Source organism: Littorina saxatilis, linkage group LG10 (assembly GCF_037325665.1).
Source record: "Littorina saxatilis isolate snail1 linkage group LG10, US_GU_Lsax_2.0, whole genome shotgun sequence".
In the NCBI taxonomy this organism is placed as follows: Eukaryota; Metazoa; Mollusca; class Gastropoda; order Littorinimorpha; family Littorinidae; genus Littorina; species Littorina saxatilis.
In genome coordinates, this window is record NC_090254.1 from 36,096,181 (window position 1) to 36,117,992 (window position 21,812).

Sequence of the window (21,812 nt, forward strand, 5' to 3'; positions counted from 1 at the left end):
TAAAAATTAATTAATGACTTTGGTCATTAAAAATCTGAAAATTGTAAAAAAAATATTTCTTTTATACAACGATCCAAATTTACGTTCATCTTAATCTCCATCATTTGCTGATTCCAAATACACATATAAATATGTTATATTTGGATTAAAAACAAGCTCTGAAAATTAAATATATAAAAATTATTATCAAAATTAAATTGTCGAAATCAATTTAAAAACACTTTCATCTTATTCCTTGTCGGTTCCTGATTCCAAAAACATATAGATATGATATGTTTGGATTAAAAACACGCTCAGAAAGTTAAAACGAAGAGAGGTACAGAAAAGCGTGCTATCGTTCTCAGCGCAACTACTACCCCACTCTTCTTGTCAATTTCACTGCCTTTGCCGTGAGCGGTGGACTGACGATGTTACGAGTATACGGTCTTGCTGCGTTGCATTGCGTTTAGTTTCATTCTGTGAGTTCGACAGCTACTTGACTAAATGTTGTATTTTCGCCTTACGCGACTTGTTGTTTTTATGTTTACACAGTTTTGTGTTGGTCTGTTTGGTTTAAGCGTGTTTTTATTAATTTCTTGTATAATACACGTTATAAACAGTAACAACATTAAGAACGTTAACAAGCAGACTGCTTATGGACACGTTCTAAAACTGATAATCATTGCACATTCGAATAACAAGACATGGTGAACAAGTTATAACTTCAACCCTTTTCTTTCAAAATACTTCATAATATTTTATACAAATAAAAGAGAGAGAGAGAGAGAGAGAGAGAGAGAGAGAGAGAGAGAGAGAGAGAGAGAGAGAGAGAGAGAGAGAGAGAGAGAGAGAGAGAGAGAGAGAGAGAGAGAGAGAGAGAGAGAGAGAGAGAGAGAGAGAGAGAGAGAGAGAGAGAGAGAGAGAGAGAGAGAATGCTTTGCTACATCTATTGCTGTCACTGTTAATATAATATCAGCCGAAGCGATCAGTTGACATAACGTAATCTTGTACAACAGAAAATATTTTCGTGTTCAAAGATATAGTTAAATCAGTATTTCCAAACAAAAGTTGGTCTGTTTCATGCTTGTTTTAGTATAACATTTCTTTTGATTGGTCACATTCGCTTTCCTGGTTATCCAGAGCATACACTAAAGGCATACTTCATTATGAAGCTTGCATATATTTTGTAAATTACATTTTGTAAAGTTGAATTCCTTATTGCATGTTCTGTGATTGGTTGATTTATTGATTGATTGATTTTTCCAGGAACTGCATTGGGCAGCACTTCGCCATGAATGAAGAAAAGGTTGTGCTCGGGCGATTGTTGCACAAGTGAGTGGAATTTCTCAGTTGTCTCAGAGAGTCTGCATCCATGAATCTATGTGTCTACCCGTTTTGTCTGTCTGTCTTTCTGTCTATGATCAGCAGTATTACTTTTGTCAGATTCTGGAAGTTACTTAACAAATTCAGAGTATTTTCTTTTGTGTGTAGAGGGTGGGTGAGGGGTGAACATTCTCAATACCTCCCCCCCCCCCCCCTCTCTGCAAGGAAAACACAGCTGATAAGTAGAGATATTTTTCTGTCTATGAAAAAGTGATTTCTCTGTGACCAGGTTCACATTCACGCTGGACAAAGACCACGTGGTGAAAAGGAAGGTGGCCGGTGTGATGAGAGCCGAGAACGGCATCAAGATGTTTGCCACGCCCAGGCGCTGACTTTAGAGCCATACAGTCTGAGTTCGTACAGGTGCTTGAAGGTGCTTGGATTTGGAGGAGTCAATTTCAAGTCATTGATCGAAGTCCTTGAAAACTTGACGTGGTCCTTCAAAGTCCTTAAAAACTCTAAATGTTGCTGACCGATTGCAGAGCAAGCACCTGCAGTATAACATCGCATGGTTTCATTATTTTAAAACCGCAAGAAAAAAGTTCAACAATAAGTTGCAGTTCCTTTTAATGATTTAAATCTGCGTGCGGGGAGAGGAAGGAGAGTGTCCTATTGATGCCCCCCTCCCCCCCGGATTTGAACTTTGTATGGGTTGTGAAAAGAGTGAATAGTCTTACTTTTTACATTTAGTCAAGTTTTGACTAAATGTTTTAACATAGAGGGGGAATCGAGACGAGGGTCGTGGTGTGTGTGTGTGTGTGTGTGTGTGTGTGTGTGTGTGTGTGTGTGTGTCTGTCTGTCTGTCTGTGCGTGTGTGTGTGTAGAGCGATTCAGACTAAACTACTGGACCGATCTTTATGAAATTTGACTTGAGAGTTCCTGGGAATGATATCCCCGGACGTTTTTTTCACGTGTTGAAATATCTCATCGACCAGGTTGTGTCCGGGGTGTACCTGAATATGGCCACCACATTTGAAAGAGATCCATCGAGAACTTTGGCCGTGCATCGCGGACACAAACACACACACACACACAGACACACAAACACACACACACACACACAGACACACAGACAGACACACACACACACAAACATACAGACACACACACACAGACACACACACAGACACACACACACACACACACAGACACAAGTTGTATATATATATATATAGATCACTAGCGAGGGATGTGTCTCAAACACACGAACAAGGAACATGTATAGAAAGCTTGCCTCACTTAAAGCAAGGGTGTTCACTCTTTCACAGCTCATACAAATCCGACAGAGTTATTTCGGGAACAACAACAAAACCAACAGTGCATAATGAAAAACACCTCCAAATTCTTCCTGTCACAAAGTAAAATCAACACAGTTCAATTGTATTTTCTGAACATCTAATCGTCTATTATACTTTCATTCAGTTGCAAACCACAACTCTGCTGGCAAAGGCATGCATATCAAAATACGATTGAACTGTGTTGATTTTACTTATAACGGAAAGAACTTTGAGGTTTTTTTTATCATGCACTGTTGATTTTGTTGTTGTTATTGCTGTTTTGTTGTTGTTGTTGCTGTGATATTAAGCATATCAGGAAACATTGTTTTGTCATTTAATTTTCAATATATTGTAAATATGTATGTTCGATCAAAAAAGGACAAGTTTATTATTCAGGTTGTGTATGGACATGTGTGTGGGTGGGTGTGTGTACGTGTGCAATCTTTGAAAGGGTAACTATTATTTGTGAACACAGTGACAGAATATTCACTATTTTATACATTTAACCCAAAAACATGTCACCTATTTTTGTACCTCAACTAAAAAATCATTATAATAAAACTGTCTATGCTCTAAAAGGGGCATGTTTTGAATTTCTGGCTCATTTTTGAATGTAAGGATTTCTTTCAAGGGGGTAAGGTCAAAGCCACGCAAATGAGGGCATGTGAAAAGTCGACCCAACAAAACCCTTATTGTTTTTCATTATTCATTCTTCATGATTTGAAACTGATCATTATCTTGCTTTAGCAGGCCATGCAGAGAGCGACAAATAACTGCCTCAACTTTGCATCCAAAATAGTCAGAAAACGTGTGACAATACATGGCCAAGGTCCTGATAGGAATCAGGGGGTTGTGAATCATAGGATGCTCCAAATTCTGCCAGGGAGCATGCACATTGTTATACTTAGCAAAAGAGTGGTGCTTATTTTAAAGAATATGTTTTTGAACCTGAAAAACCTGTGGGTGTGTGTTTGTGTGTGTGTGTGTAAGTGTGTGTGTGTGTGTATATATGTGTGCAGTGTGTGTGGTTGAGAGAGAATATATGTGAATGAGATGCCACTTCTGAATTACCCATGCAGTGAATTGTATAATTCTTTTTTATCAGAAAATAAATCATATCTCAGGTGGAAAAACTAGGAGTTTATAGTGTGTGTGATTGTGCTCACATGTTCTTGATCATGTGCGCATGCTTGTGTGTTTGTGTGTGTGTGTGTGTGTGTGTGTGTGATAAGTATGAGCAAAGTTACAATTGTTTTTGCTATGTGCAGTGTGTGTGTATGTGTGCACATGTTCCTGTGCATGCATGCGCGAGCGCACGCGTGTGTGTGTGTGTGTGTGTGTGTGTGTGTGTGTGTTTAATATAGCGGCTAAGATACAATTGTTTTTGGAGGAATCTGAGCACGGCAGTCTCTGTCTGTCTGTAAACCCAAACACAACATTCACGCCCACGGCTACAGTATTTTTATTCCATTTCATTTGTTCGTTTATCCCAATGCTGGGAAATTCGGGTCTCTTCCTCCCAGTGGAAAGCTAGCAGCAACAAGAGTCGCGCTACCCAGGTGTGTGCGTGTTTAGATGTAACCAGCCACCTGCATTTAAGGCAGTATGACCGAGGTCTTTTACGTCCTACTGTGGTGACACGGGGGTCGGACATGGATACCACGGCTACAGTATCGCCAGCTTCATTATCACCGATGCCATTTACAACCACACCAGCGAAAGCTTTGACAACTGCAGAATGCAAGGACAACGACCATGCGGAGAGGAATCACGTGCCAAGATCATTCTGATCGTTCCTGACTTGTGTCACTCACACTTTGACTGTGATAGACGATGTTTGGAAATAACTCGGTCCGGTTTGTGTGGGTTGTGAAAGAGTTATTTCTCTTTAAAAAAAAAAGTTCTACTTACTTTTTCACTGAACTTAAAGGCATATGTCACAACCATGGCGACCTCTACTACAGAATACGCTATGGTCACAACCCATACAAACCCGACAGAGTTATTTCTGGGATTTGTCAATAATTATGCATTACGTGTCGTAGTAAATTTGAACAAGATGTTTACACACACACACACACACACACACAAAGATACACACATACGCGCACTTGTTGTTATCGTCGACGTTGTTGTTGTTGTTAATATATTATGGATGACAGTATTTGTCGTTGTGTATTTTTGACTCACATGCGAAGCAAAAGTGAGTCTATGTACTCACCCGAGTCGTCCGTCCGTCCGTCCGTCCGTCCGTCCGTCCGTCCGTCCGTCCCGGCGTCCGTCCGTCCGGAAAACTTTAACGTTGGATATTTCTTGGACACTATTCAGTCTATCAGTACCAAATTTGGCAAGATGGTGTATGATGACAAGGCCCCAAAAAACATACATAGCATCTTGACCTTGCTTCAAGGTCAAGGTCGCAGGGGCCATAAATGTTGTCTAAAAAACAGCTATTTTTCACATTTTTCACATTTTCTCTGAAGTTTTTGAGATTCAATACCTCACCTATATATGATATATAGGGCAAAGTAAGCCCCATCTTTTGATACCAGTTTGGTTTACCTTGCGTCAAGGTCACAGGAGCTCTTCAAAGTTGGATTGTATACATATTTTGAAGTGACCTTGACCCTGAACTATGGAAGATAACTGTTTCAAACTTAAAAATTATGTGGGGCACATGTTATGCTTTCATCATGAGACACATTTGGTCACATATGATCAAGGTCAAGCCAAGGTCACTTTGACCCTTATGAAATGTGACCAAAATAAGGTAGTGAACCACTAAAAGTGACCATATCTCATGGTAGAAAGAGCCAATAAGCACCATTGTACTTCCTATGTCTTGAATTAACAGCTTTGTGTTGCATGACCTTGGATGACCTTGACCTTGGGTCAAGGTCACATGTATTTTGGTAGGAAAAATGTGTAAAGCAGTTCTTAGTGTATGATGTCATTGCTAGGTTTAGTTATTTGACCTTGACCCTGAAGGTCAAGGTCATGTAAAGGTCAAGCATGTGAGTCGTATGGGCTTTGCCCTTCTTGTTTGTTCATGACCTTATCCTAGCAAACTGCAAATTGTCAATCCAATGACTCATTCCTACGTCGTTTTTCAGGAGGATGTTCGACATTTCAGTGTACACTGGACTGCGGTCTGACCTGATTGACCCTGACGGGTGTCTGCAATGCAAATGTGATGAGTAAATCCGCGTGTGTATGTTCCTTGTGAAAGTGTGAATCAAAAATTCTTTGATGTGCGACTGTTGTTGCTTTTTTTGCATGTAAAGAGTTGAATAAATGAACTAGGATGAAATTCGTTTTTTTCATGTCCATGTTTGTTATTCTCTCAGGTGCCAGGAGAATGGTTCCGAATAGCTCTGACTTACACTATTAGGCCCAACAGCAACAAAAAATAGTCTGTTTACGGTATCTAGACCGACCCTATTTTTTCGCGCGACCCTAGACTTTTTGGGGGGCTTGAAGTACGGGATACCGGCACGGTTAGCCTAGTGGTAAGGCGTCCGCCCCGTGATCGGGAGGTCGTGGGTTTGAACCCCGGCCGGGTCATACCTAAGACTTTAAAATTGGCAATCTAGTGGCTGCTCCGCCTGGCGTCTGGCATTATGGGGTTAGTGCTAGGACTGGTTGGTCCGGTGTCAGAATAATGTGACTGGGTGAGACATGAAGCCTGTGCTGCGACTTCTGTCTTGTGTGTGGCGCACGTTATATGTCAAAGCAGCACCGCCCTGATATGGCCCTTCGTGGTCGGCTGGGCGTTAAGCAAACAAACAAACAAAGTACGGGAAATTGACACTCTTGTGTTGACATCCTTGGACTGAGGCGCACTCCGTACGCCTGCCCGGCATACGGAAATGAATGAGGTCACAAAATATGTTGTGTTGATAAGCGTGACTTTAAAATAATAGTTACAGCAGTAAATGCAGCTCTCCCGAGTGGTACGCACTCAAGCACGCACTCACGCACAGATACACACTGAGGCGCACAGACGCACATACACACAAGCTCACACACACACACGCACGCACGCACAGACACACACAAACAACACACACACACACACACACACACACACACACACACACACACACACACACACCAATATCACATTTGTCACAGAACACAGTTCTCGACATCATTTTAATCACTTTTGACGAATGTCGGTCCAAATGCTGATCGGTATCAACATTCTTGTTCCAGATGGCATTCCATACCCTGCTCTGTGTCAGATTCCTGTCAGATTGAGTCAGATGTGCCACTCACAGGACCTGACAGTATCCGTTATTGCAAAAACCCCGACAGCAGTTCATCCCATTGTAACCGCATACTCCGTTTGAGCACTGTGATTTTAGAGAAATAAATATGATGTAGTGTGGGTGGAGATTAAATTCAGCATTTATTATCTTTTCAGCTACAACAAATATTGTTTTATTAATATAGGGCGGCTATCGCTAAAATTACCAACCCCTCCCCCCCCCCCCCCCCCCATAAAAAGAAAGAAAAGAAAAAAACAGGACATGTACAAATTACTACTGTTAGTGATTTTCGATTTTAAGAAATTTAAGATTTGAGAGTAACCAAACATTGTCCATGATGGTATCTGTTTAGGCAAAATAAAAACAAAAAAAGTGCCCAATATTAACCAACTTTTTTTCGTGCTAACGAGCTTTATGTTCTTGGAATGATTCGATATGAAGCAACACTTCCAAAGATATACATCAAGCTGCCAAGGCTCTGACACAGGACAAGACCATCCAACCATTTGGACACATACCAACAGTCAACAGCCGTGAGTAGAGTGGCAATTTTTTGATACAATAATTTTTAACGGACACTCGCTGCTTTTTATGAAATTAATTCATGAACAAAGTCTCAGTCATCTCACAAAGCAGCCAGGCTGTTCATTTTTGATATGTGACCAAGTGGAGCCGGGTGGCCTTATCCAAAAGAAAAGGCTGGCCAGATATGAGATGGTGAGCCAAATCGTTCACACTGGAAGGACTTTGCCTTTAACTCTCGTATAATGTTGAACTCAGTTTAACGTTGAACATTCATCGCTTACAATTAATTCAGCGGCATTATAGTTAGCCTTTGCTTTTCGGGTCCAGCGGACCATAATCGGCCAAATCAGGACCCCTGCGGCATTATAGCCTCCAATTTCGCAGAACCTTCTCTTGTAGGTATATCCAGTCATTTTAGATACCTTTGAAGTTGCGGAATGAACTGTTCAGATACCTTTCTTTTTCATGCAATTTGGAAGGAAAATATCGGCACAGCCGCCATTTCGAAGGAGGGGAGGCAACTCGGTCGATATTAAGTATGCATTTTCTCGTCATTTTTGTCGATAAAATGACTAAATTAATTAATGATGCTTTAGTTTGGAGCTCAACCCGCCGATCAATTTCACGATAACATTCTTTGGTTAGATTGAAGGGACTTGCATCAAAAATAAATCAAAAATGCAACTGGATTGTGAAATATGAATTTACAACGCTAAAGTTCAACATTACCAACTCTCGCTCCATACTCACACTTGGTCTTCCTTGTCCAACAGAGGTGAAGGTGTTGGTGTTCCTGCCTCCGCCCACAAGGCCCAACCCACCGATCATTCCCAGCTCTTCTAGACCTCGCGTCTGGCGGTGTCGTTTGGTCCGAAGTCTGGACTCACACACTCCCAGCATGCAAAGCGCCAAAAGGAAGTAGACCAGCAGCTTCATTTCTAAAATCGTTTGATTGGCTGAAATGTACACACAAAAACCCAACTCATTGGTAGTACAGTGGAACCCCCCTTTTAAAACTCCTTAAATTAAGACTCCCTCCTTTTTAAGACCTTGTTTTCTCAGACTTTCTGTTCATTTTAAGACTCCCTCCTTTTTAAGACCTTGTTTTCTCAGACTTTCTGTTCATTTTAAGACTCCCTCCTTTTTAAGACCTGATTTTCTCAGATTTTTGGAGGTCTTAAAACCGGTGTTCCACTGTATCTAATTCAAAGCCTTGGAACGAAAAGGAATTGATTGTGCAGATTTAAGAAAAACAAACAACAAAAAACAATTTGTGTTGTAATATCGTTGACTTCTCGACGATTGAAAACTCATGGAACGTTGATATAGCCTTCAAACACAAGTAAAACGGAGTAAGCTCGCAGTCATTTTTACGTGAGTGAGCTCTAACTGTAATGTTATGTACATTGCTATTTCCTAGTTTTCGCTGCGTCTGGTTTTCTTTTAAATTTTTGATTTATTGCTAAACGACGAAAGCTTACTGATTCTTGCAGAGTATTTAACAATTAAAGATATCGATAAAACATCAACAAAGAAAGAAAGAAAGAAACAAAGAAACAACTTATTGACCAACTTATTGACTAACTAATTAATTAAATTACTAACTAACAAAGTAACTAACGTACTAACTGACCGACTGACTAAAATAGAGTAACTGTCGGACTGGCTGATTGACTCACTGACTGGTGAGTCTTACTAAGTTAACTAATCAGACTAAACTACACTACAATAACGTTAACTAATCTTAATACATTACACCAAAGAAAACGAAACGAAACAAACATCAAAACGAAAGGAATCAAAACAAAAGTAAAGTAAAGTAAAGTAAGGTAAGGTAAGGTAAGGTAAGGGACAGAGAGAGAGACAGAGAGAGATTATAGGGCAAAACAAAAATGTCACAAAGCAACGATGAGAAACATATAATCCTACCTGTCTTCGTAGCGATAAATTCTCAAACAAATGTCAGGCGACCGACACAAGAAGCAGTAAATTCCGGTTATGAGTCAATCGCAGCTTTCTGCATCAGTTATATGTTGTCTGATTGACATTTCATTTGCATATTTTGTCAACGGATGCCGGGATCACAGGCCCGGTCTTATGAATGCAACTTTTATGTATAACCTGGCAAGTGTTTGTTTGTTTGTTTGTTTGCTTAACGCCCAGCCGACCACGAGGGGCCATATCAGGGCGGTGCAGCTTTGACATATAACGTGCGCCACACACAAGACAGAAGTCGCAGCACAGGCTTCATGTCACATTATTCTGACACCGGACCAACCAGTCCTAGCACTAACCCCATACATAATGCCAGACGAGTGTCGGCAGTGTGATGTAAGCGGTTCTCAGTATACGAGTGCATGCTTAGGCCAAACAAAAAGTATATGTTGGTTTTAGGGTAACCCGACCGACCTTATTTTTTCCTGCTGACCCTAAAAATGTCATGTTTTTTCCTTTCTAAAAAAAAAAAATCCCCCCCAAAACAACTTCTGGCACATTTTGCGAACCATACCGAAATAAAGAAAGAAAAAAAAAAGCCGACCTACCGACCCTAATTTTGTTGGTGATGTTACCCTAAACCAACATATATTTTTGTTTTGCCTTACCAGTTTCATAAATCAAAAGACTTTCTGGTTAAAGATGCATTCCTTCCCTTATAAACCGTCGGGTAAACCATCGTGTAAACACTTGTGTAAACCACCATGCAAGCAGCTGTAGATCAGTCCGGGCTTTTACACGTAAACGTCGTTCTACTCAGACACATTTAACGAATTAGCTTAATTTTGTGTGTGTGTGTGCGTGTGCGTGCGTGCGTGTGTGTGTGTGTGTGTGTGTGTGTGTGTGTGTGTGTGTGTGTTCCTGGGGCTGTGTGTGTGTGTGTGAGTGTGCGTGTGTGGGTGGGTGGGTGTGTGGGTGTGTGTGTGTGTGTGTGCCTCTGTGTGTGTGTGTGTGTGTGTGTGTGTGTGTGTGTGCCTGTGGGTGTGCCTGTGTGTGTGTGTGTGTGTGTGCTTGCGTGCGTGCGTGCGTGTGTGTGTGTTTTCACAACAACACTTGGACAGATCTGTGCGGTTATATATGAAGGATTGTGTGCTTTTGAAGGAAGGTATGTTTAAAACGAACGCAGAGACAATTAAGGTCTATAAGTACAGCGCTGATATATTCAGCGATGGCGATATCAATTAGTGTCTTGCGGTGCCGTTCACAGCATGATAGCAGACGTGTTCCATCGACATTAAAAGGTACAGTTCTACCCGCGAAAAACCGGGGGGGGGATGTAGGTCAGTCGGTAGCGCGCTGGATTTGTATCCAGTTGGCCGCTGTCAGCGTGAGTTCGTCCCCACGTTCGAATTCGGCGAGAGATTTATTTCTCAGAGTCAACTTTGTGTGCAGACTCTTCTCGGTGTCCGAACACCCCCGTACGTGTGTACACGCCAGTACAAGACCAAGTGCGCACGAAAAAGATCCTGTGATCCATGTCAGAGTTCGGTGGGTTATAGAAACACAAAAATACCCAGCATGCTCCCCCGAAAGCGGCGTATGGCTGCCTAAATGGCGGGGTAAAAACGGTCATTGACGTAAAAGCCGCGGGAGTTTCAGCCCATGAACGAACAAACAAACAAACCCGCGAAAATGAACCACTTCGCTTTCTCAGATCTGACCGGGTTTTTACAGATGGATAAATACATCCCTTCACTTATAGCCACATATAAAAGCTCAACGTCCAGATTGCATTCTGTGCAGGGTTAAATTTTGATTATTTTACAATGTTGGTTTATTATTGGTGTATTTTACAATCCTGACCGTCCCTATTAATTTTTCCCGCCACACATTTTTTTCATTTCTCAAAAACAAATCCCCCCCCCCCCCCCCCCCCAAAAAAAAAAAAAAAAAAAAAACCACCAACCTTTGGCACATTATGCGAACCATACCGAGACTAAAGAATAAAAACAATAAAAAATAAAAAAAATACAAAGCAGACCTACCGACCCTATCTATGTTTTGGGTCACATTACCCTGAACCAACATGTATTTTTGTTTGGCCTAAATAATGTTTTCAAATACATTAACTTCACAGATTGACACCATGGTGAATTTAACCAAATTAATTAATAATGGTCTTATCCCTTGGAAAAGTCTGTACAAATCTGAGATGGTGAGATGCACGGGAAGAAGTTTGCCTTCAAAGTTGATCATTAACAGAGATGAAATCTAGCAGATATCGATGCAACGGCGGGGAGGGGAGAGAGATTGTGTGTACCGAAGATAACAGATTGTGTTGTCAGTTTCATGCAAATGTTTACTTTTTTATTTTATTTCATTTAATAATATCAGAGATGATATATTATGTGGTCTGTTCTCTCGTGAAAAATATATACTCAGACAATCAAAATATAGTGAGAAACACCCCTACCGCCACACACATACAAAAACAAATACACACACACACACACACACACACACACACCGCTAACTAACACACACGGATCCCCCTGCCCCCCGCACACACACACACACACAAGGGATGAAACGATAATAAATGAATCCCTGAACTGATCATATATCCATTTCGTAATCAAGACACGCACCCACCCATCCCTTCACTTGTCTATAGTTCTATCCCTAGATATCATGAAAAATCTGTATACACACAATCGCTAACAATGCCACCAACAGCCAGGAATTCAATACAGAACAGCACTAATAATCCGCATTCTCATCTTAATAAAACAAGGCACAGATATATTTTATATATGTATTGTATGGTGAATATATTAACACGTGGCCATTGATTACGACAGTGTATCTTACATCTGTCGTCCAATAGGATAGCGTGGGTGTAATTATATCCTGCATCACTGGCTCTTTTATTGGCAAGCTTGAATAGCGACATTAGGCAAAAAAAAAAAAAAGGTCTGTTTACGGTAACATAGGCCAAAAAAATAGGGTCGGTAGGTCGGGTTTTTTTTTTTTTTTTCAAAAAAAACCATATTTTCACGTTATTTTGCAAAAAAAACCAACAGATTTTTTTTTTTTTTTTTTCCCCAAATGCCAAAAAAAAGTCTAGGGTCGCGCGAAAAAAATAGGGTCGGTCGGGTTACCGTAAACAGACCTTTTTTTTTTGGCCTTATTGTGTTTCATTTAGCCTACACATTAACATGCTTCCATTTGAAACTTCGAGGTCGTCATCGGGGATTGACGCCCGAACAGAGCTAATTCAAGGAAAATTCTTTTTGAACTGATTGTGGGACCGTGCACAAGCTGACAGACTTGAACTCAAAAGTTGCAGAAGATTCTTGGCTGCGACTTTTGAGTTCAAGCCGATCAGTTTGTGCACAGTCCCAAGATTTGTCTATATTTATTTATCAATTAAAATAAAATACAGTTTTTCTTTTAATGAAACTGTAGATATGTCAAAGACTGTTTTGAATAATTTTGGGGGGTAATTTTCTTTAAGAAATAACTCAAGTGAATGCACAAATTGTGTACTAAAGTGTCGGTACAAGGGAGACAATTTGAAGCCATTTTAAAAAACAAAGCAGTATATTGCATAATAATATCCTTCAATTATAACAAGAAATAAGGAATAAACGTCTCTTGACATGTTGTCTACCTAATTATCTTGATCGCATTTATTTAAAGTGGGAATCGTTATGTTCGTAAGCTCACATACAATCATTGATGAAACAAACTCAGACCAGACCAGAGATTTGATTGATAATGGGCCCTTTATTCTATACAGTACCAGAGTAAATTATATAAACCATTACATGACAAAATAAGCTTCTTGCTCTTTGGAGTGATGTGGCCTTTGGCAGTTCATCAACCCAGTAATGTAGACCTGCCTTTTTTTACGAAGTAGGTACATGCATACCGAAAGATCACCATATGTGTGAAACCATACTGCAGTGTCATTTTTCAGTAGAGAATCAACAGAAAAAGAGCGTATGTTCTCCTTCACCTTCATGTTGTCTTTCTTCAAGCCAGAAACATCTTCAGTCAGACGATTAATCACAGAGGCCTGTTATGTAATTATCATCTGCAGCTCTGCCAACTTGAGGTAGTCTGTGTTCCAATAACAATACCCTCACATGTAGTCGTGTCCCTCTTTGCAAAGGCATGATCTGGCCCTGGTCCTAAGCTCTCACTAGATGCAGAGGGCAAAGGAATGGCTGCTTCTGTAAATACAAAATCAAATGTATACATTAGCAATATAATCAGCATCAATGATCTTGTTATCAGATTACACATGCATCACACTCACAGCATTTAAGCATGAAAATACCTGAGGGAAATAACTCCTGAAATTGAAAAAAACTTAGGGGTGCGGGAGATGCTCCCCGGAAATTATTTTGGAGTGTTCCATGCAAAATCAAAATTGTAGAAATCTAGTGCTATTTTTGTTGTTGCATCAATTAATGGTACATTTCTGGGAATAAAAAAAATGATTCAGCATGAGCTTTATCGATGTCTTGAAAACTGCATCACTATCTGTATCAAGTAACCTCCTTAATCTTCTCGATTCAAGAGTCTGTTGATTCAGAGATACTGTAGCAACAGATCTCTGGTTGATTGCATGCACGCGGCTTGTCGACATATGTCTAGATCTTGTTTGTTTGTTTTCTAAAATCTTGCAATTGTTTCGTGACCCTTCCTATGCATCCGTTTTGGGCTGCCGATTCATTTTAAATTTCTTATACACTGATGTAGGAAGACAATTTGAAGTCAGCAGATCATAAATTGATAAAAACAAACAAAGCTTACTTGGCTCTGAGTCTCCTCCAGATCCGATGATATTTTCAGCGTTGACACTGGGGGGTGGAAGCAAAACCGCTTGCTTGTCGTCGGTCTTCACTGAGCGGACAAAGTCACGTCTCCGACCAGTACCTTGTCCTTCTGCTAGAGTCACTTGTTCTTGATGTTCTCTCAAATCCAAGATTAAGGGTGGGTACGAAGTCAAAGGAGTTGGCATCGTTGATAGCCGTGCCATTGCCAGACACGAAGTGACGCGAGCAGACTTTTCAATGGCACAGATCTCTGGGCACGACAAACCCCTGTCGTCGGATTGCTTGCACCCATCGCGTCCTTCGCTGTTGCGCCTTCGCAATTGCACCCATCGGAAAGCCATACAATGACAAATTCTGTCCACCGTATTTCTCTGTCTTCATTGATTCCACTGTTGCACTTGCAGTTGTAAACACAACAGTTTGTCTCGTCGTCTCCGCACTTTACTTTGCACCAAGCCTCGTTGTCGATTTTTCCTTTTGCCCCTTAGTTCCGGTAGATCTGACAATAAACTTCACAGCGCATGCGCCAAAATTTAAGTGAAAAAGGTCTAATGGGAGGGCGTCAATCCACGATGAAGACCGAGAAGTTTCAAATGGAAGCATGTTAATGTTATTGTAATTCAATCTGACGACGATCTCTTTCCTGCTTTCATGCGATGGTAAACAGACAGAATTGGTTCTGTTCTGTTCACACACTACTTTCAGTCCATCTACCTGCAAGGGTCAAGTCCCAAGAAATATGTGTCTCTGTATTCCTATCTTATCACTCTGCTCCTGTTTTGTTTTCTTTCACATACATGTACATTTTCCCTTCTTTTTTGACGGGTTTCTGGACAGCAAACTCTAAAACGAATTCTTTTCATCACAAAAGCGATCTTTGGAATTGACTGACGTAGTTCGGAAGAATTCATGCATCAACTTACGTCACGTATTCGACGTCATCACTTCGCATACCTTATGGTCTCAGTATTTCGTTGGCCTTCATATTTCTTGTAAAATAACCCTCAAAGCTAACCGAGACTAGTTGATGTTGTATCAATGCGCCTCGCCACAGGTGGTTAATGGCTTTTTTAGCGAGTGGTTATCGACAATTAATTACCGGTAATTTTTAATGAGTTATGGCATTCTGACCAATCACAGGATCTGTTTCATTAAAACGCCAACTTGATTGAATTACAATTACTGTTACATGACTCGTGAGGGTGCGAGGATTGCGGCGAGGGTGTGGCGGAATTATGTAAATTCTACTAAGCGATTGACAAGATAACATGATGTCTGTCAATGAGGTGTCACTCAGTTTTGTTTGTTTGTCTGTTTGTTCTGTCCGTCGGTGTGTCCGTTGCTTGTCCTGTAAAACATGAGAAAAAAAATATATCGCTCCATCTTTCTCCTTGTTAAGATTTATTTTCCTTCATTTTCATCATTCTATTATGCCATCGCTGGGGAATTCGGGTGGCTTCCTCGCAGTGCATGAAAACAAGAGTTCGATAATAAGAATGATAAGGATAATACGAGAATTTATAACGCGCACATATCTCACCACAAGGCGACTCAATCTCTCTCTATTATGTACGACAACAATACGGCCACAACGCGACAGCTGACTTGATATGCAAGCCGATACCATAAGTCATAATTATCACGTTTGATTGACAAGTATTTTCACTATATAAAACGCGCTTCACTTCCTGCAGCTATCTTCTGCGTCGTAGTACTTTTCTGGGAATATTGAATATCGTGAGTATTTTCCCGTTTATTAACAGCTATTGTGTTTTCAGCGTAGCAATAGGGTCCGATATTTAGACGAGACAAGTATAATGCCGACGACACAAGACTGATTATTTCACAGCTGCAATGTGAATAGAGAACAAAGACGTTTTGGGTAAGCTTACTCACGTCAGGTAAGCTTACTCACTGACAAGCTAAGAACAGACGGAAAATTCCGAACAACGTATATATGGCATGACCAAAGTAAAGAGAATTTGTCATGGGATGTGGAAACAAATAATTGGAAATTCACCATGGGCAACAGGGTCGGACCAAGTTCGTTTGAGGGGGGGGGGGGGGGGGGGGGGTTCCAACTGAAGGCAGGGATCCAAAGTCCACATTTTTTTTCCTGAGAGGTACATTGGATGGCCAGGGGGGGGGGGGGGGGTTCCGGAACCCCAGGAACCCCCCCCCCCCCCCAGATCCGGCCCTGGGCAATCAACCCAAGCCTAGAAGTTGTAGAACTATATTTTGTTTCAGTCTTGGCAAGGCCAGTTTTGTCCAGTTCCGGAAAAGACATCATGAATTCATTCACCCTGCCGAGACGAAAAAAACAATTCCATGGATGAAAACGTATAAGCTTATATCCCGTGACACATCAAAGCTAAATTTTGTTTTGAAATGTCTTCACAACGTACAGATAACTTATAACGACATAATCGCCTTCACAAGACAGGAAAAACGCACACTTTGTTTTTCGTCTGCTACAAATCTAGTCTTGTTGGTTGACGGAGAGAATAAAGCTTCAATCGTACCTTCATCAACAGGAATAAATGCTCAATCCGCTGTCAGTTCGCAACTGAACCTTGTTTTTTTTCTTTAACTTTTTGGTTAACATTGAAACGGCAATCCAAAAGAGTGTTTCAGCTGTTTCAAGACACAGGCTTAGCTCCTTCTTTTGAGTTGCTTTTCAGTCTAAAATGACACCGGAAGCGGCGAACAAATTGTCGCGTATACTGTCGTCACATGATTTGAAGAAGAATGATTCGCTCTATATATTGTTTTATAAATGTTTGCAGTTGTGAACCTTTGATTGCTTTTGTTGAATTACAGAAGTACCTCTTCACATTTCACCGTCCCAAAGCTTACTCAGGAAGAATGAAGGTGGTCGCCGTGGTCGCCATACTGGCTCTGTGCTGCCCTCTGACGGTCGTTGCGGATCTTGACGATCTCATCCCAGCCCTTATCCTCGGAAACGCCATGGTAAGAAAGGGAAACAAGTCGCGTAAGGCGAAAATACAACATTTAGTCAAGCTGTCGAACTGACAGAATGAAACTGAACGCAATGCAATTTTTCAGCAAGACAGCATCGTCAGTCCACCGCTCGTGGCAAAGGCAGTGAAATTGACAAGAAGAGCGGGGTAGTAGTTGCGCTGAGAAGGATAGCACGCTTTTCTGTAGCTCTCTTCGTTTTAACTTTCTGAGCGTGTTTTTAATCCAAACATATCATATCTATATGTTTTTGGAATCAGGAACCGACAAGGAATAAGATGAAAGTGTTTTCGAAAATTTAATTTTGATCATAATTTTTATATTTTTAACTTTCAGAGCTTGTTTTTAATCCAAATATAACATATTTATATGTTTTTGGAATCAAAAAATGATGAAGAATAAGATGAACGTAAATTTGGATCGTTTTATAAAAACATTATTTTTTTTACAATTTTCCAATTTTTAAGGACCAATGTCATTAATTAATTTTTAAGCCACCAAGCTGAAATGCAATACCGAAGTCCGGCCTTTGTCGAAGATTGCTTGGCCAAAATTTCAATCAATTTGATTGAAAAATGAGGGTGCGACAGTGCCGCCTCAACTTTTACAAAAAGCCGGATATGACGTCATTAAAGGTATTTATCGAAAAAAAGAAAAAAGCATCCGGGGATATCATTCCCAGGAACTCTCATGTCAAATTTCATAAAGATCGGTCTAGTAGTTTGGTCTAAATCGCTCTACACACACACGCGCACAGACACACACACACACACACACACACACACACACACACACACACACACACACACACACACACACACACACACACACACACACACACACACACACCACGACCCTCGTCTCGATTCCCCCTCTATGTTAAAACATTTAGTCAAAATTTGACTAAATGTAAAAATGGCCAATGTTGGGGAAATAACTCTTTCGGTTTGTGCGTGAGGGCTGGAAGAGTTGCGCCGCTTAAAAAACAGTGAGGCGAACATTGCCACTGCTCATTGGAGGCAAGCGAGTTTGGGTGCCACTGTGGAAAATTGAGCTCCGATGTGCACTTTGTGCTGAAACCCTTAAATGCGATGCCTTTTTTTTTTGGTACACCCCCGTAAATAGTAGTGTAGGCTATAGGATTAATTCAATATGTATGTTTTTCAGTTTATCCTTCTGTCTGCACTGACTCAGATCTTTCCTTTTTATTGGCCCATTCAGTGAGCTGACATTTTTTCTGTACCTTGGAAGTTGGGGCAATGCGGTCATAGCAAAAACTTAAGTAAAGGGGATACGCCGACGAAACGTTCTAGTATGCACTGTGTGTACGTAAAGCCTGAGTCATCGGAAATCCGAAAGCGAGTAAGACAACCTCGTTATGTCGTGACACCACTCTCGCATATTTACACATATACACACAACTTCCATCCTCATACCTCACCATCTAAAACTTCACCCTGGTAGTAACATTTCCAACAGTTATTGAGCTGGTATATACACATGTGTATCCACACGTCCACAAACTCCCCTGACTGGGGTTCAAAATTCCACGAGCAACAAACTTGCTGCTGTACATTCCTCTTTAAGCAAAAAAAAAACCCTGACCTATCCATGCACAATCAAACATTTAGCTGTTCTGAGTCACTACTCCTCAGCCACAATTACATAAGTTCAAAACAAACATATCATGTTGTTCCATCAGGTTAATACTTTTTGGCATAATCGGGCGCAGAGTGGGGAGATAGACATAACCACAGGCAGCAATTATCCACTTTTTTAAACACAAAATTTAGAAATGCACCCCCTCCGCTTCTCTGTATCCAATTGCCCTCATCTGTACCAGCGAATCAGCAGGCCCCTGGCTGACGTCTCAGCTCTGTTTTGCCCATTACGTACTATACTTGCAGAAGTAATCTGGTGGAGTCCACCAACCAAATCACTCTGTTTAGCACGCCAACCCCTGGCTCTCACAGGGTGAGAAAGACTAGCAATGGATACAGGTCGGTAATGGTGCAGCCACAGGACCCTCCTCCACTGAACCAGGCCACAACAACATGGCCTTTTGTAAGGGCTCAATCCTGGGAGGATCCTGCAGATATCGTTAAAGTTACTGAATAGTGTGTGCTTCCAAGCAGAATTACTTTCGCCTGTGGCCATGTCTATCTTATGCCAACAAATTGCTAGCAATTTACCCCACATCTGCCCGCCCTAATTATACCTATGAGCTGTCTCTCTAAGTTCGCAACAAAGAGTGTGTTGCCCCACTCGCTGAGGTGTACACCATCTGCGGCGAGGCACCGGCTGTCCTTGCTTATGTTACAGCAACTGCTAGATTAACTTAAAATGAAAAGTTATTCTATTATACGCCTAACTTACCCCCCTCCCCCCCCCCCCCCTGAGCTGGAGGTGACCTAACAAGGGATGAGGTCACACTTGGTGGCTTACAGAACAGCTGCAACCACAGCTGGTTGTCGATGTTTCCCCACGGGCGCGTTGGGTCTGCTTCCTTTACTGTGCGGAATTGCTGGTCATAGAGCAACCAGCCATTGCCCGGGAAATCCCGGGCCGCGCCTCTGATTAATTCCGCATAAGCCAGCATGTCCTGCAAACATTCAGGGTGGGCCACCAGGTATACCGACATGTAAATGTGGAACGCCCTGGTCCACTGCGCCAAGGACATTTCTCCTTTTCCCCTCTTTTCTTCCTTTGGGACCAGGCGCCCCTGGTCGTCCAAGACATAGGCCACTGTCTGCCTGTCCTCTTGCCTGTCCATAAAGGATTTGGCAAGGAGAATTGCCATGTCGATGGATTTCCCCTCCACAATCTTTCTTCTGACATCATGTGCCACTGTTATAGAGAGGTGGTCCATTCTATGACCCCTGTGTCCTCTCGCCCCTTTCTCGAAAGCGTCTTCCAAAAATCTCAGCCTCTCACGTAATTCCCGTATACTTGGATCGGTTCCGCTCGTGGGCGCTGAAGTGCGGGCATCCGACGATGTTGTCGCATCCTGTCTGGTCTCTCGCCCATCAACCCACCAGTCTCGCTGGCTCGGGCCCGGCTGCCCATGGCCACAGTCTCGCTGGCTCGGTCCCGGCTGCCCATGGTCCCCGTCTCGCTGGCTCGGTCCTGGCTGCCCATGCCCACTCGGCCCTGTTTGCTGCTGCACTGGGCTGCGTGACCTCAGTCTGGCTGGTCGCCTGCCAGCCCCCCGGCGTTGAGGTCGTCCTCTCCCGGACATCTGTAACACTCAGACTATAACTAGTTGAATTACCGTGTTAGAACCCAGTGTTGTTCTTCCTTCTGCCGTTTCTGTAGCGGCAAGGTACCGCCCGATGAGACCACAGCTTTAGCCCCCCCTAATTATTTAAGGTTCTTGCCCAAGTAGTTTTTTAGTAGAACTTGTCCCCCCTAAATTCGACAATTAAAAACATGTCTGCGTTTGATATTAAACTTTTCAAACTTATTGTGATTGCTTTTCCTACATTATTAGTAATCACTGTAAAGTTCTGTCCTCGAATTCCTTAGTTCCCATTGAAAACAGTACAGCACTACATGGGAGGTAACTTGTGACCCCCTATGACGAGTACTCTGTTATCCGGTAGTTACCTCCCTTCCTTTAATTTACCCTTACATGGCAAAACGAAACCGTCATGTTTTCCAAATTGTCGTGCTGTACCAAAATTGACTGCGTTGTCCATCTCCTATCCCTGTAAACGTGACCAGGCAAATTACAACATGCCCCCGGCCTTTACTAGCACCAACTTCCCCCTTTTTCTGCGACTATTATGAGTGGCTGCTGACTCGGTCACTTCGACAGTGTGTGTAAGACGATCAGCTCCCGGCATGTATCACCCCTTTCCAATATGCTGACCGAATTTTGCTACAAAATACACGAGCTACAAGGCGACTGCTGAGAAAGTTGTGGTATCCTAGAGATTGGATTCCCCATGAAGAAGTGTCAGTCAAAAGTATTGCCTACCGTGAACACTCACCACACCCCAGCAAAAAGTAGGTCACGGTGTCGTGGACGCCGGTTCCGCGGTTTTCCTTTGTCTTTCCCTCGACTCCGATGTGACTCGTCAGACACTACCAAAACTTCGTTCTCCTCGTCAAATCGATGTAAAAAGTGAATTGCTTTTAAATTGAAACTGCTATGCTACTGTTGTAGGTCGAGCAAAACCAAGGTGACTAGTATAGCTAGAAAAATTGAAGAAAACTGGAGCTAGAAATTGCGCCACAATTTGGGTGCTGGTCTATCATCCAGGGTGTTTTGTCTCCCGACCAAGCTGTTTGAGAATAACCCAAAATGCTGACACAGTAGCCTGCTGAATAGGAATAAAACCAATTCAGCATACAGGAGTACGTCGTTCGCCCGACATAACAACATTTAAGATTGAGGCTTAAATGTCGTTGTTTTTAATCTGAGTTCTGTCCCCCTGAATATACAGGGTGGTGTCATAAGTCATGCATATCGTAACGAGTAAATTTAGAGCGGTACATTCGGATCTCTGTAAAGAAAAATCGATAAAACAAATAGTTAACTTGCCTCTGGTCTTTTGACTTTTTGTATTTAGTTCTGTGTCCTTTGCTCCTTATAATTGACTATAATTATGTAG

The 21,812-nt window shown here is 41.8% G+C and overlaps 1 protein-coding gene and 3 long non-coding RNA genes across 4 annotated transcripts in view; 2 read left to right on the forward strand and 2 right to left on the reverse strand.

Annotated features, from left to right (window-relative positions):
* Positions 1 to 2,443, forward strand: part of LOC138978703 (cytochrome P450 4F12-like) — a 29,250-nt gene extending 26,807 nt beyond the window's left edge. The window contains exons 12-13 of the mRNA XM_070351498.1: positions 1,246 to 1,311; positions 1,592 to 2,443. Coding sequence (XP_070207599.1) covers positions 1,246 to 1,311; positions 1,592 to 1,694 — 169 coding nt within the window. The 3' untranslated portion in view covers positions 1,695 to 2,443. The remainder of the gene's footprint in view (positions 1 to 1,245; positions 1,312 to 1,591) is intronic.
* Positions 2,444 to 6,777: 4,334 nt separating this feature from the next.
* Positions 6,778 to 9,522, reverse strand: LOC138979242 (uncharacterized). The gene is made up of 3 exons (XR_011459950.1): positions 9,365 to 9,522; positions 8,186 to 8,391; positions 6,778 to 6,994 (listed from the first exon to the last, which is right to left on the reverse strand). It is a non-coding gene; the product is annotated as an uncharacterized lncRNA (long non-coding RNA).
* A 3,613-nt stretch (positions 9,523 to 13,135) lies between these two features.
* Positions 13,136 to 14,767, reverse strand: LOC138978693 (uncharacterized). The gene is made up of 2 exons (XR_011459766.1): positions 14,195 to 14,767; positions 13,136 to 13,608 (listed from the first exon to the last, which is right to left on the reverse strand). It is a non-coding gene; the product is annotated as an uncharacterized lncRNA (long non-coding RNA).
* A 1,653-nt stretch (positions 14,768 to 16,420) lies between these two features.
* LOC138978694 (uncharacterized) overlaps positions 16,421 to 21,812 on the forward strand; it is a 7,985-nt gene continuing 2,593 nt past the window's right edge. The window contains exon 1 of the long non-coding RNA XR_011459767.1: positions 16,421 to 17,187. This is a non-coding gene — a long non-coding RNA (uncharacterized lncRNA). The remainder of the gene's footprint in view (positions 17,188 to 21,812) is intronic.